General features: G+C 54.5%; 1 protein-coding gene across 4 annotated transcripts in view; it reads right to left on the reverse strand.

The window, feature by feature from the left end:
- The window catches only part of NUP214 (nucleoporin 214), a 35,541-nt gene that overhangs the window by 11,290 nt on the left and 8,469 nt on the right, over positions 1-15,782 (reverse strand). For 3 of the 4 annotated variants that reach the window (XM_072125614.1, XM_072125613.1, XM_072125611.1), the window contains 15 exons: positions 15,560-15,733; positions 15,384-15,469; positions 15,028-15,111; positions 14,397-14,678; positions 14,157-14,315; positions 13,976-14,075; positions 13,729-13,804; positions 12,673-12,745; positions 12,515-12,590; positions 12,269-12,339; positions 11,937-12,128; positions 10,354-11,856; positions 10,214-10,281; positions 9,852-10,011; positions 9,624-9,773 (listed from right to left, as the gene is read on the reverse strand). In XM_072125614.1, coding sequence (XP_071981715.1) covers positions 9,624-9,773; positions 9,852-10,011; positions 10,214-10,281; positions 10,354-11,856; positions 11,937-12,128; positions 12,269-12,339; positions 12,515-12,590; positions 12,673-12,745; positions 13,729-13,804; positions 13,976-14,075; positions 14,157-14,315; positions 14,397-14,678; positions 15,028-15,111; positions 15,384-15,469; positions 15,560-15,733 — 3,254 coding nt within the window. The remainder of the gene's footprint in view (positions 1-9,623; positions 9,774-9,851; positions 10,012-10,213; positions 10,282-10,353; positions 11,857-11,936; positions 12,129-12,268; positions 12,340-12,514; positions 12,591-12,672; positions 12,746-13,728; positions 13,805-13,975; positions 14,076-14,156; positions 14,316-14,396; positions 14,679-15,027; positions 15,112-15,383; positions 15,470-15,559; positions 15,734-15,782) is intronic. The other variant, XM_072125612.1, reaches the window with a different exon arrangement.

Consider the following 15,782-nt stretch of genomic DNA (forward strand, 5'->3'; position numbering starts at 1 on the left):
GTAATACAGACACAGCGCAGCATGTACAGGCCGGGGAGGGGGGTAATACAGACACAGCCGCAGCATGTACAGGGCACACAGCCAGCATGATACAGGGCCGTGTGATGTAATACAGACACAGCGCAGCAGGTTACAGGGCCGGGGGTAATACAGACACAGCACAGCATGTACAGTGCCGGGTAGTGGTAATACAGACACAGCGCAGCATGTACAGGGCCGGGGGGTAATACAGACACAGCGCAGCATGTACAGGGCCGGGGATGTAATACAGACACAGCGCAGCATGTACAGGGCCCGGGGTGTAATACAGACACAGCGCAGCATGTACAGGGCCCGGGGGTAATACAGACACAGCGCAGCATGTACAGGGCCCGGGGGTAATACAGACACAGCGCAGCATGTACAGGGCCCGGGGGTAATACAGACACAGCGCAGCATGTACAGGGCCGGGGGTAATACAGACACAGCGCAGCATGTACAGGGCCCGGGGGTAATACAGACACAGCGCAGCATGTACAGGGCCCGGGGGTAATACAGACACAGCGCAGCATGTACAGGGCCCGGGGGTAATACAGACACAGCGCAGCATGTACAGGGCCCGGGGTAATACAGACACCGCACAGCATGTACAGGGCCGGGGGTAATACAGACACAGCGCAGCATGTACAGGGCCCGGGGGGTAATACAGACACAGCGCAGCATGTACAGGGCCGGGGGGTAATACAGACACAGCGCAGCATGTACCCCCGGGGGTAATACAGACACAGCGCAGCATGTACAGGGCCCGGGGGTAATACAGACACCGCACAGCATGTACAGGGCCGGGGGGTAATACAGACACAGCGCAGCATGTACCCCCGGGGGTAATACAGACACAGCGCAGCATGTACAGGGCCGGGGGTAATACAGACACAGCGCAGCATGTACAGGGCCCGGGGGTAATACAGACACAGCGCAGCATGTACAGGGCCGGGGATGTAATACAGACACAGCGCAGCATGTACAGGGCCGGGGATGTAATACAGACACAGCGCAGCATGTACAGGGCCCGGGGGTAATACAGACACAGCGCAGCATGTACAGGGCCCGGGGGTAATACAGACACAGCGCAGCATGTACAGGGCCCGGGGGTAATACAGACACAGCGCAGCATGTACAGGGCCCGGGGTAATACAGACACCGCACAGCATGTACAGGGCCGGGGGTAATACAGACACAGCGCAGCATGTACAGGGCCCGGGGGTAATACAGACACAGCGCAGCATGTACAGGGCCGGGGGTAATACAGACACAGCGCAGCATGTACAGGGCCCGGGGGTAATACAGACACAGCGCAGCATGTACAGGGCCCGGGGGTAATACAGACACAGCGCAGCATGTACCCCCGGGGGTAATACAGACACAGCGCAGCATGTACAGGGCCGGGGGGTAATACAGACACAGCGCAGCATGTACAGGGCCGGGGGTAATACAGACACAGCGCAGCATGTACAGGGCCGGGGGGTAATACAGACACAGCGCAGCATGTACAGGGGGTAATACAGACACAGCGCAGCATGTACAGGGCCGGGGGGGTAATACAGACACAGCGCAGCATGTACAGGGCCAGGGGGTAATACAGACACAGCGCAGCATGTACAGGGCCAGGGGGTAATACAGACACAGCGCAGCATGTACAGGGCCCGGGGGTAATACAGACACAGCGCAGCATGTACAGGGCCAGGGGGTAATACAGACACAGCGCAGCATGTACAGGGCCCGGGGGTAATACAGACACCGCACAGCATGTACAGGGCCCGGGGGTAATACAGACACAGCGCAGCATGTACAGGGCCCGGGGGTAATACAGACACAGCGCAGCATGTACAGGGCCGGGGGGTAATACAGACACAGCGCAGCATGTACAGGGCCAGGGGGTAATACAGACACCGCACAGCATGTACAGGGCCGGGGGGTAATACAGACACAGCGCAGCATGTACAGGGCCGGGGGGTAATACAGACACAGCGCAGCATGTACAGGGCCGGGGGGTAATACAGACACAGCGCAGCATGTACAGGGCCGGGGGGTAATACAGACACAGCGCAGCATGTACAGGGCCCGGGGGTAATACAGACACAGCGCAGCATGTACAGGGCCGGGGGGTAATACAGACACAGCGCAGCATGTACAGGGCCCGGGGGTAATACAGACACAGCGCAGCATGTACAGGGCCCGGGGGTAATACAGACACAGCGCAGCATGTACAGGGCCGGGGGTAATACAGACACAGCGCAGCATGTACAGGGCCCGGGGGTAATACAGACACAGCGCAGCATGTACAGGGCCGGGGGTAATACAGACACAGCGCAGCATGTACAGGGCCAGGGGGTAATACAGACACCGCACAGCATGTACAGGGCCGGGGGGTAATACAGACACAGCACAGCATGTACCCCCGGGGGTAATACAGACACAGCGCAGCATGTACAGGGCCGGGGGGTAATACAGACACAGCGCAGCATGTACCCCCGGGGGTAATACAGACACAGCGCAGCATGTACAGGGCCGGGGGTAATACAGACACAGCGCAGCATGTACAGGGCCGGGGGTAATACAGACACAGCGCAGCATGTACAGGGCCGGGGGGTAATACAGACACAGCGCAGCATGTACAGGGCCCGGGGGTAATACAGACACAGCGCAGCATGTACAGGGCCAGGGGGTAATACAGACACAGCGCAGCATGTACAGGGCCCGGGGGTAATACAGACACAGCGCAGCATGTACAGGGCCGGGGGTAATACAGACACAGCGCAGCATGTACAGGGCCGGGGGTAATACAGACACAGCGCAGCATGTACAGGGCCGGGGGGTAATACAGACACAGCGCAGCATGTACAGGGCCGGGGGGTAATACAGACACAGCACAGCATGTACAGGGCCAGGGGGTAATACAGACACAGCGCAGCATGTACAGGGCCGGGGGGTAATACAGACACAGCGCAGCATGTACCCCCGGGGGTAATACAGACACAGCACAGCATGTACAGGGCCGGGGGTAATACAGACACAGCGCAGCATGTACAGGGCCGGGGGTAATACAGACACAGCGCAGCATGTACAGGGCCCGGGGGTAATACAGACACAGCGCAGCATGTACAGGGCCCGGGGGTAATACAGACACAGCGCAGCATGTACAGGGCCGGGGGTAATACAGACACAGCGCAGCATGTACAGGGCCAGGGGGTAATACAGACACCGCACAGCATGTACAGGGCCGGGGGGTAATACAGACACAGCACAGCATGTACCCCCGGGGGTAATACAGACACAGCGCAGCATGTACAGGGCCCGGGGGTAATACAGACACAGCGCAGCATGTACAGGGCCGGGGGTAATACAGACACAGCGCAGCATGTACAGGGCCGGGGGTAATACAGACACAGCGCAGCATGTACAGGGCCCGGGGGTAATACAGACACAGCGCAGCATGTACAGGGCCGGGGGGTAATACAGACACAGCGCAGCATGTACAGGGCCGGGGGGTAATACAGACACAGCACAGCATGTACAGGGCCAGGGGGTAATACAGACACAGCGCAGCATGTACAGGGCCGGGGGGTAATACAGACACAGCGCAGCATGTACCCCCGGGGGTAATACAGACACAGCACAGCATGTACAGGGCCGGGGGTAATACAGACACAGCGCAGCATGTACAGGGCCGGGGGTAATACAGACACAGCGCAGCATGTACAGGGCCGGGGGGTAATACAGACACAGCGCAGCATGTACCCCCGGGGGTAATAAAGACACAGCACAGCATGTACAGGGCCGGGGGTAATACAGACACAGCGCAGCATGTACAGGGCCGGGGGTAATACAGACACCGCACAGCATGTACAGGGCCGGGGGGTAATACAGACACAGCGCAGCATGTACAGGGCCCGGGGGTAATACAGACACAGCGCAGCATGTACAGGGCCGGGGGTAATACAGACACAGCGCAGCATGTATTGGGGGAGGGGGGGGACATCATGGATGCCACACTTTGGGCAGAGCGCCATCTGCAGGCTGCCCAGCAGATCCTCACTGTGGACACCTAATGCCTCAGCATTACTGAGCTGCCCATAAACCCAATGACCTCGGCGGCGTCCACAGCGCCACTGCACAATTCATTGTGGGTACTGGAAATCCCCGGCCCATATGATTTGGAGGGGCAGTCAGTCAGGTGCTTTCTAGGGGACAGACTCCACTTTGCGGTCCAAAAAAAAAAAAAAAAAAAAGAATGAAACGGATAAAAGACTTAGCCCCCCACCCATCATGAAGACAGGGGTTTGGTGTGCATTACACCACTCCATAGGACAGGAGACAGGCGTTTGGGAGAAAACCCCTGGACAACAAATCTCTTTGGACCAAAACATGTACACATGACTGGGAGGAGGGGGATGCAGCTGCACAGCAAGCTGTGAGAGGGGAAGGAGAGCAGCAAGGTCTGCCCAATCTGTAAGAAGAAGACCATGTACACATGACTGGGAGGAGGGAGATGCAGCTGCACAGCAAGCTGTGAGAGAGGAAGGAGAGCAGCAAGGTCTGCCCAATCTGTAAGAAGAAGACCATGTACACATGACTGGGAGGAGGGGGATGCAGCTGCACAGCAAGCTGTGAGAGAGGAAGGAGAGCAGCAAGGTCTGCCCAATCTGTAAGAAGAAGACCATGTACACATGACTGGGAGGAGGGGGATGCAGCTGCACAGCAAGCTGTGAGAGGGGAAGGAGAGCAGCAAGGTCTGCCCAATCTGTAAGAAGAAGACCATGTACACATGACTGGGAGGAGGGGGATGCAGCTGCACAGCAAGCTGTGAGAGGGGAAGGAGAGCAGCAAGGTCTGCCCAATCTGTAAGAAGAAGACCATGTACACATGACTGGGAGGAGGGGGATGCAGCTGCACAGCAAGCTGTGAGAGAGGAAGGAGAGCAGCAAGGTCTGCCCAATCTGTAAGAAGAAGACCATGTACACATGACTGGGAGGAGGGGGATGCAGCTGCACAGCAAGCTGTGAGAGAGGAAGGAGAGCAGCAAGGTCTGCCCAATCTGTAAGAAGAAGACCATGAACACATGACTGGGAGGAGGGGGATGCAGCTGCACAGCAAGCTGTGAGAGGGGAAGGAGAGCAGCAAGGTCTGCCCAATCTGTAAGAAGAAGACCATGTACACATGACTGGGAGGAGGGGGATGCAGCTGCACAGCAAGCTGTGAGAGAGGAAGGAGAGCAGCAAGGTCTGCCCAATCTGTAAGAAGAAGACCATGTACACATGACTGGGAGGAGGGGGATGCAGCTGCACAGCAAGCTGTGAGAGGGGAAGGAGAGCAGCAAGGTCTGCCCAATCTGTAAGAAGAAGACCATGTACACATGACTGGGAGGAGGGGGATGCAGCTGCACAGCAAGCTGTGAGAGGGGAAGGAGAGCAGCAAGGTCTGCCCAATCTGTAAGAAGACCATGTACACATGACTGGGAGGAGGGGGATGCAGCTGCACAGCAAGCTGTGAGAGGGGAAGGAGAGCAGCAAGGTCTGCCCAATCTGTAATTAGAAGACCATGTACACATGACTGGGAGGAGGGAGATGCAGCTGCACAGCAAGCTGTGAGAGGGGAAGGAGAGCAGCAAGGTCTGCCCAATCTGTAAGAAGAAGACCATGTACACATGACTGGGAGGAGGGGGATGCAGCTGCACAGCAAGCTGTGAGAGGGGAAGGAGAGCAGCAAGGTCTGCCCAATCTGTAAGAAGAAGACCATGTACACATGACTGGGAGGAGGAGGATGCAGCTGCACAGCAAGCTGTGAGAGGGGAAGGAGAGCAGCAAGGTCTGCCCAATCTGTAAGAAGAAGACCATGTACACATGACTGGGAGGAGGGGGATGCAGCTGCACAGCAAGCTGTGAGAGGGGAAGGAGAGCAGCAAGGTCTGCCCAATCTGTAAGAAGAAGACCATGTGCACATGACTGGGAGGAGGGGGATGCAGCTGCACAGCAAGCTGTGAGAGGGGAAGGAGAGCAGCAAGGTCTGCCCAATCTGTAAGAAGAAGACCATGTACACATGACTGGGAGGAGGGGGATGCAGCTGCACAGCAAGCTGTGAGAGGGGAAGGAGAGCAGCAAGGTCTGCCCAATCTGTAAGAAGAAGACCATGTACACATGACTGGGAGGAGGGGGATGCAGCTGCACAGCAAGCTGTGAGAGGGGAAGGAGAGCAGCAAGGTCTGCCCAATCTGTAAGACGAAGACCATGTACACATGACTGGGAGGAGGGGGATGCAGCTGCACAGCAAGCTGTGAGAGGGGAAGGAGAGCAGCAAGGTCTGCCCAATCTGTAAGAAGAAGACCATGTACACATGACTGGGAGGAGGGAGATGCAGCTGCACAGCAAGCTGTGAGAGGGGAAGGAGAGCAGCAAGGTCTGCCCAATCTGTAAGAAGAAGACCATGTGCACATGACTGGGAGGAGGGGGATGCAGCTGCACAGCAAGCTGTGAGAGGGGAAGGAGAGCAGCAAGGTCTGCCCAATCTGTAAGAAGAAGACCATGTACACATGACTGGGAGGAGGGGGATGCAGCTGCACAGCAAGCTGTGAGAGGGGAAGGAGAGCAGCAAGGTCTGCCCAATCTGTAAGAAGAAGACCATGTACACATGACTGGGAGGAGGAGGATGCAGCTGCACAGCAAGCTGTGAGAGAGGAAGGAGAGCAGCAAGGTCTGCCCAATCTGTAAGAAGAAGACCATGTACACATGACTGGGAGGAGGGGGATGCAGCTGCACAGCAAGCTGTGAGAGGGGAAGGAGAGCAGCAAGGTCTGCCCAATCTGTAAGAAGAAGACCATGTACACATGACTGGGAGGAGGGGGATGCAGCTGCACAGCAAGCTGTGAGAGAGGAAGGAGAGCAGCAAGGTCTGCCCAATCTGTAAGAATAAGACCATGTACACATGACTGGGAGGAGGGAGATGCAGCTGCACAGCAAGCTGTGAGAGGGGAAGGAGAGCAGCAAGGTCTGCCCAATCTGTAAGAAGAAGACCATGTACACATGACTGGGAGGAGGGGGATGCAGCTGCACAGCAAGCTGTGAGAGGGGAAGGAGAGCAGCAAGGTCTGCCCAATCTGTAAGAAGAAGACCATGTACACATGACTGGGAGGAGGGAGATGCAGCTGCACAGCAAGCTGTGAGAGGGGAAGGAGAGCAGCAAGGTCTGCCCAATCTGTAAGAAGAAGACCATGTACACATGACTGGGAGGAGGGAGATGCAGCTGCACAGCAAGCTGTGAGAGGGGAAGGAGAGCAGCAAGGTCTGCCCAATCTGTAAGAAGAAGACCATGAACACATGACTGGGAGGAGGGGGATGCAGCTGCACAGCAAGCTGTGAGAGAGGAAGGAGAGCAGCAAGGTCTGCCCAATCTGTAAGAAGAAGACCATGTACACATGACTGGGAGGAGGGGGATGCAGCTGCACAGCAAGCTGTGAGAGGGGAAGGAGAGCAGCAAGGTCTGCCCAATCTGTAAGAAGAAGACCATGTACACATGACTGGGAGGAGGGGGATGCAGCTGCACAGCAAGCTGTGAGAGGGGAAGGAGAGCAGCAAGGTCTGCCCAATCTGTAAGAAGAAGACCATGTACACATGACTGGGAGGAGGGGGATGCAGCTGCACAGCAAGCTGTGAGAGGGGAAGGAGAGCAGCAAGGTCTGCCCAATCTGTAAGAAGAAGACCATGTACACATGACTGGGAGGAGGGGGATGCAGCTGCACAGCAAGCTGTGAGAGGGGAAGGAGAGCAGCAAGGTCTGCCCAATCTGTAAGAAGAAGACCATGAACACATGACTGGGAGGAGGGGGATGCAGCTGCACAGCAAGCTGTGAGAGAGGAAGGAGAGCAGCAAGGTCTGCCCAATCTGTAAGAAGAAGACCATGTACACATGACTGGGAGGAGGGGGATGCAGCTGCACAGCAAGCTGTGAGAAGGGAAGGAGAGCAGCAAGGTCTGCCCAATCTGTAAGAAGAAGACCATGTACACATGACTGGGAGGAGGGGGATGCAGCTGCACAGCAAGCTGTGAGAAGGGAAGGAGAGCAGCAAGGTCTGCCCAATCTGTAAGAAGAAGACCATGTACACATGACTGGGAGGAGGGGGATGCAGCTGCACAGCAAGCTGTGAGAGAGGAAGGAGAGCAGCAAGGTCTGCCCAATCTGTAAGAATAAGACCATGTACACATGACTGGGAGGAGGGAGATGCAGCTGCACAGCAAGCTGTGAGAGGGGAAGGAGAGCAGCAAGGTCTGCCCAATCTGTAAGAAGAAGACCATGTACACATGACTGGGAGGAGGGGGATGCAGCTGCACAGCAAGCTGTGAGAGGGGAAGGAGAGCAGCAAGGTCTGCCCAATCTGTAAGAAGAAGACCATGTACACATGACTGGGAGGAGGGGGATGCAGCTGCACAGCAAGCTGTGAGAGAGGAAGGAGAGCAGCAAGGTCTGCCCAATCTGTAAGAAGAAGACCATGTACACATGACTGGGAGGAGGGGGATGCAGCTGCACAGCAAGCTGTGAGAGAGGAAGGAGAGCAGCAAGGTCTGCCCAATCTGTAAGAAGAAGACCATGTACACATGACTGGGAGGAGGGGGATGCAGCTGCACAGCAAGCTGTGAGAGGGGAAGGAGAGCAGCAAGGTCTGCCCAATCTGTAAGAAGAAGACCATGTACACATGACTGGGAGGAGGGGGATGCAGCTGCACAGCAAGCTGTGAGAGGGGAAGGAGAGCAGCAAGGTCTGCCCAATCTGTAAGAAGAAGACCATGTGCACATGACTGGGAGGAGGGGGAAGCAGCTGCACAGCAAGCTGTGAGAGGGGAAGGAGAGCAGCAAGGTCTGCCCAATCTGTAAGAAGAAGACCATGTACACATGACTGGGAGGAGGGGGATGCAGCTGCACAGCAAGCTGTGAGAGGGGAAGGAGAGCAGCAAGGTCTGCCCAATCTGTAAGAAGAAGACCATGTACACATGACTGGGAGGAGGGGGATGCAGCTGCACAGCAAGCTGTGAGAGGGGAAGGAGAGCAGCAAGGTCTGCCCAATCTGTAAGAAGAAGACCATGTACACATGACTGGGAGGAGGGGGATGCAGCTGCACAGCAAGCTGTGAGAGAGGAAGGAGAGCAGCAAGGTCTGCCCAATCTGTAAGAAGAAGACCATGTACACATGACTGGGAGGAGGGAGATGCAGCTGCACAGCAAGCTGTGAGAGGGGAAGGAGAGCAGCAAGGTCTGCCCAATCTGTAAGAAGAAGACCATGTACACATGACTGGGAGGAGGGAGATGCAGCTGCACAGCAAGCTGTGAGAGGGGAAGGAGAGCAGCAAGGTCTGCCCAATCTGTAAGAAGAAGACCATGTACACATGACTGGGAGGAGGGAGATGCAGCTGCACAGCAAGCTGTGAGAGGGGAAGGAGAGCAGCAAGGTCTGCCCAATCTGTAAGAAGAGCACATTTTAGCTACATCAGGGTGGAGAAGGTAGGTCAGGAATGATGCAGCGCTGTGTATGTATTACAGGTGCAGCCTTACACAGAAGGCTTCTGGTGAATAACAAGACCACGCTCCAGTGCCCTCAGTACCTGTTTTGTTGGGACTGTTAAACCCAAATCCCTGGGAGGCCACGCTTCCTCCAGCGCTGAACGTTCCTGAAGACTTCTGCTCTCCGAATGTTGAGCTGCCGCCAAAGCCAAAAGACTTGGCCCCACTGTTGCCAAACAAGTTACTGGTGTCTAAGAGACAAGGGGACAAGTCAGACCTAAACCAAATATGTAGAGGGGGATTAATACGATGTCAGGACAGGGACTCACTGGAGGAGCTCGGAGAGCCAAACCCTGCACCAGATGTTTCAAAGGGATTCTTGTTAGCCGCTTCTTGGCTGGGTTTTCCTCCAAGGCCACTGAAGAAGCCTCCGCCGCCACCACTAGCACCGCTGCCTGCACCAAATAGTCCACCGGAGGATGCGGGCTGCTGAACACAACACAGACCCATTCACTATAAGGGTCATCTACACCCGAAATCTGACACGCAGATAGGAGGGCTCAGAATTACAAGCTGACACGTGACCTCTCTCTCACAGCCAGCAGTGTCCCTCATAGCAGGGAGATATATATATATATAGTTTACTCTAAGCCATTCAGTCTAGGGAGCGAGAAGAATGGAAAATCTGTACCTGTCCAAAGACGCCACCAGTGTTCTGTGCTTGTCCAAAAACCGTCCCAGAAGAGCTGGCAGGGAATCCTGGAACAGACAAATACACAAGTTATCTCTGCTAATAGAGAGAAAAGAACAAGCAGAGGAGCAAGGTCTCACCTGCAGACTGCCCAAAGCCGAACACCAAGGAGGATGTTGTAGTTGTAGCCGAGGAGCTTGCACTACCAAAGGCACCAAATGTAGATGGGCTCTGTCCAAATATTGGGGCAGAACTCTGTCCAAAGAGGCCTCCGCCAGCCGTGGAGGTGCTGCTGCTGCTGGCCGGCTGGGCAAAGGAGAATGTACTTGCACTGCTTGTACTGGCAGAGCTCCCAAACAGCCCCGCTGTGCCACTGTTACCAGCTGCCGCCGTCGAGGCAGGAGCCTGCCCAAAAACTGTCTGTGACCCAAAAAATGTTGATTTAAAGGAAAAGTTGTTGGCAGAGCCAGAGGATGGTTTCCATAAAGACCCTGCTTGCCCAAAAGCTGACTGTCCAGAGCCTCCACTCCCTTCTGTGACCCCAAACCTTGAGGAGCCAAAAGCAGAGGCTGGAGCGGTAGATCCAGGGGTGCTGGCGGCGCTGCTACTCTGCTGACCAAAGAGACTAGGAGTCTGACCAAAGACTGGGGCAGCTGGTGCTGCTGTGGAGGACCCAGCTGGTGGCTGGACAAAAGCAGAACCTGGAGTGTTGGCTCCTCCACCAGAAGTGACCTGTGTGCTGGCTGCTCCTGAAGGTGAGCTGGTGCCGGCTGCTGGGGTCAGAGGGCTGAGCACTGCTGGTGTGGGAGCAGCGGCTGCATTTTGACCCAAGTTTACAGGGGCTGAGAATGTAGAGATAGGAGCGGTCAATGTCTTATTTTCTGCTGCAGGGACAGAGGTAGTGGCTGTAGCGGCAGCAGCCGGAGGTGGGGGCACAGTGACACAAGCTGGTGGGATAGGCTGCGCTTCCTTACTCCCCTCGCTGGGCTGAGCCAAAAGCGCTTGCAGGTGTGAAGAAGCTTTAGAGTCTGGGGTAGATCTTTCTGGTACCACTGGCTGTTTAGCTTCTGATCCAAACAAGCTAGGTGCTGCAGAGGGCACTGGGATGGGCGCTGCAGGAGTTTGGGTTGTAGGTATAGAGCCGAATGCTGATGCTGAAGCTTGAACGGCTGAAGGCGCACTAGTGGCTGTAGGAGCTGCGCTAGGTGGCGCCGTGAAGGAGAAGCTCGACTTAGCGCCTGGTTTAAATATCCCAGCCAATCCTGCGGTATTAAACGGCACAGAGGGGACAGTGGTTGGGGTTGGAGCTGGATCTGCAGGCTTTGAAGTACTGACCAACGAGTTGCCACTTTGTGCTTTAACTTGCATCGCCAACAATGCAGCTTTGGACACATCCTCAACTTGACCAACTCTTAGTCCAGAGAAGCTTCCGAGAGTCTCCCCACAAGGGGATGTGACTGAGGGTGCAGGTGTGTTGACAGGTAGCGGAGCCGACGTTGCCTTGGTGCTAGCACAGGAATCAGCAGGGGCAGAAGACGATGGCATAACAGACAAGATGGAGGCTGACATATCAGGTGGAGAACCATAATGCGGTTTCATTGCTGCTCCGCTCATGAAGTTTGCAGGTTGGGTGGTATCCTTGGCTGAAATATCAGAGAAAAGCAATGATTGCACCAGAGATTATATGTATTATATGTAGAACTATCTAGAACGTATGACTTACCTAGAATAAGAGGGGCTGGTGATGCTGCTGGCGATGCTTGGGAGCTGGATGGTTTAGCTGTACTGCTGGGCTCCACAGGCGATGCCGAAGATGGCGGCACAAAGGGCAAAAACGGGGCAGACGCTTCTGATCCAGAGGAAATCGGGGCCTTGTTACCGGCCATAAAATTAGAAGGTGGAGCAGAATCCTTCCCTAAAATCACACAAGATGAGAAAACATCTGGGATGTGGGGGCTTGAGTGCTCTAACCATTGCCCCTGACTGACACAGTGGACACAAGTTTTATTACAAACCGTAGAAAGATTTATACAATGATGAGGTTTAGTAAGTTACCTGGGGCAAGGCTTCCAAAAGTCACGGAGGGGGCTGACGCGGCGGTGTTGGCAGGAGTTACAGAGAACACACTAGAAATCAGAAATGCAAGAGGTAATTATACGGCTTCAAGAGCAGATCCAGGGGCTGTAAGATGGGACACATGAAGCCTTGTATAAGGCGACTACAGAGGAGACGCATCTCCAAGACCCCAGACCATCAGCAATGATTATTCCTCCAACACTTCACCCTGCAAAATATACAAACCTAGGAGAAGAGAACGCAAACGCTTTGCTGCCCGGGACGCTGGATATCAGGCTGGAAGGTGATGGAGCCACAGGAGCTACAATAAAAAGAGCATCATCCACATCATGTTATACACAAGGCCCTGTGTAGGAGCTGCATGCACCAAAGCATCAACTTACCTGTCCCCTGTCCCACTGGCTGGGGCGCGCTAGACGGAGCAACTTTCAACGCAGCAGCAGGAGGAGGAAGTACCTGAGAGAAGAGGAAACCAATGGTGATGGTAGAGAATCGCCTCTCCTCTAGGTGTAGAGGATGTATGGAGGAGACGGTAGGACAGGAGGTTTCCTGTGGTCTATGGAGGAGACGGTAGGACAGGAGGTTTCCTGTGGTCTATGGAGGAGACGGTAGGACAGGAGGTTTCCTGTGGTCTATGGAGGAGACGGTAGGACAGGAGGTTTCCTGTGGTCTATGGAGGAGACGGTAGGACAGGAGGTTTCCTGTGGTCTATGGAGGAGACGGTAGGACAGGAGGTTTCCTGTGGTCTATGGAGGAGACGGTAGGACAGGAGGTTTCCTGTGGTCTATGGAGGAGACGGTAGGACAGGAGGTTTCCTGTGGTCTATGGAGGAGACGGTAGGACAGGAGGTTTCCTGTGGTCTATGGAGGAGACGGTAGGACAGGAGGTTTCCTGTGGTCTATGGAGGAGACGGTAGGACAGGAGGTTTCCTGTGGTCTATGGAGGAGACGGTAGGACAGGAGGTTTCCTGTGGTCTATGGAGGAGACGGTAGGACAGGAGGTTTCCTGTGGTCTATGGAGGAGACGGTAGGACAGGAGGTTTCCTGTGGTCTATGGAGGAGACGGTAGGACAGGAGGTTTCCTGTGGTCTATGGAGGAGACGGTAGGACAGGAGGTTTCCTGTGGTCTATGGAGGAGACGGTAGGACAGGAGGTTTCCTGTGGTCTATGGAGGAGACGGTAGGACAGGAGGTTTCCTGTGGTCTATGGAGGAGACGGTAGGACAGGAGGTTTCCTGTGGTCTATGGAGGAGACGGTAGGACAGGAGGTTTCCTGTGGTCTATGGAGGAGACGGTAGGACTGCCTCTATGGTGATAAACCTAACCTCCAGCTTCCAGGCCTCCGTATTAGTTACTTTTCAGAGTAACAGTAAAAATGTCATCGCTTTAGAAGTAATGCTACCGCACCAAAAGAAACCACGTTAGAAGGGTTTGCATGTACCTGCTTAGCCTGGGCTGCAGCCGCCTTGTTCAGTGCTTGGCTATGAGCTTGGGCATTTAGCTGCTGGTTGGTGGGTCTGAAAGGATAAACAAAAATTAGCTTATCTCCCAAGACTAACATTTACTATGGATGTCATAGAGGGGTTCCCCACAACAAGATGGGAAGAACAGCAGAGCTAGCACCCGCATGCTACATAAATGCCCTAGGGGACCCTCCTGCAGATGCAGGTGGGGTAATTGCTACTTACACCATGACTAGCTGAATGTTCGGCCCGGGACCATTCCCTTTTAGCTCTTTCACGTTGACAACTTGGGGTACAGTTTGTAAAGTGGATTCAGTGAGAGCAGCTGCAGGATGAAGCACAGCGACACATGTTGTAGGTCTAGTTCCAGTGACACGTGTACATTTCTGTAGATCATGTAGCTCACCTGGTGCCAGGCTGGTTATCTGTTGCCTCCTCATGGCGGCAGCTGCTGCGGCTTGTGCTGCGGAGGCGGGTGGAGCTCCATGTTTGACGGTCTTGGTGGCCAGCATTGTGCTGTCAGCTCCGGGGGGGATCACCCTCATAGACGGCACAGACACTGCAGCTGGATTCAGGAATCACAAGTTACACTCTATAGCTACTTTTTCAGACAGTGCTATCCATTGACCACTCAGTGGAAACTCACGTGTGCTGGTGATGGGGCCAGAGTTTGGCTGAACCTTCCCAAATTGAGGAGCTGGGGTGCCAAACCCTTGCTGGACTGACACAGTGCGTGCTAACTGAGCATGGCGCACGGCTCGGATGGGCGACGGCTCCAGCGGAGGGGTCTCCTGCCTTACTGGTTCTTGCTGCCCTTCTGACAGTCTCCCCTGAATATCTGCCGCTTCTGACAGGGAAGATGAAGAACTCACGTCGTCCAGATCTTCAATGAAGTTTGGATTTAGGAATGAGGATCGTGAGAGGTTCGCTAAAATACAGATAAATAAGAGTTAACCATGGATACAACTCATATCAATGATACAATGATCTATTCTAATGGGATAAGAGGAATTGTATCCTCAAAAGACATGAGCAGCCCTTAAGTGTGACCTTAAAGGGATAGGAATCTACAGAGCAGAACATACAGCACTATTCTCCACGTAGTGGTCATCGTCAGGAACTGCAGCTCAGCAACTACAAAGAAAATGGTTCTGCACTTCCAGCACTGGACGTCTGATATTCTATCCTAAGGATAAGGTCATCAATGTGCCCATAAGGATTGGCATCCCCGCCCATGGCTCTCAGGACAGACAGACAGACACATCACCGCTATATACCTGGAGCCAGCGTTCTTACTGGCGGGATCTTCCTCTTGGTCAGAAAGTTACGCAGCTGATTCTGCTTCACTGGTGACAACTTGGCTGAAATTTAGTAATAAAGTAGAAACATTAGGAGAGTGCGTTAGTGGAGAATATTCTGGCAACATCACAGAAATCAGCTGCCTATTGTCTGACAGCAGTTTAAAGGGGCACTGCCATCCTCCAAGTAACCATCTCTAGTAGAATAGGTCATTGCAGTCAGCTTGACCAACCAGGTCCTGGTGTCTTGTGGCCACCACCATCCATGTGGTTGTATTAGAAAATCAGGAACCAAGATGGTGATTTGCCAGAATAAACTTGTGCTTTGTACTTACGTGGCGGCTTGAGGATCGGCTTGATCGTGGTATCTATAGTTGTTTTTGACAAAGTGTCCCGTAGACTTTCTACCTCGACATCATTACTGGAAGATAAAGCAGTAACATGTGAGCCCACACGCGGTCCAGAGAAGGAGGACACGTGACGTGGAGGAGAATGCAGCGGCGCCTCTCACCTGTGGCTGCTGAGCTCCTCGCTGGTCATGCTCCACTGAGAGGTGCAGTTATACAGACGCAGGCGGTACAGACTCTCCACCAGCTGGTTTAGGCGCTGCCGCTGCTGGTTGATGATCTCTCGGTTATTGGCCAGGGTATTAAACAACGTCTCACGGTCTGAAACTGCATATCCCCTGGAAAGTAAGAACACGCCAAAGGCTTACAATCCGTAATGCTGCCACA

Source organism: Engystomops pustulosus, chromosome 9 (assembly GCF_040894005.1).
Source record: "Engystomops pustulosus chromosome 9, aEngPut4.maternal, whole genome shotgun sequence".
In the NCBI taxonomy this organism is placed as follows: Eukaryota; Metazoa; Chordata; class Amphibia; order Anura; family Leptodactylidae; genus Engystomops; species Engystomops pustulosus.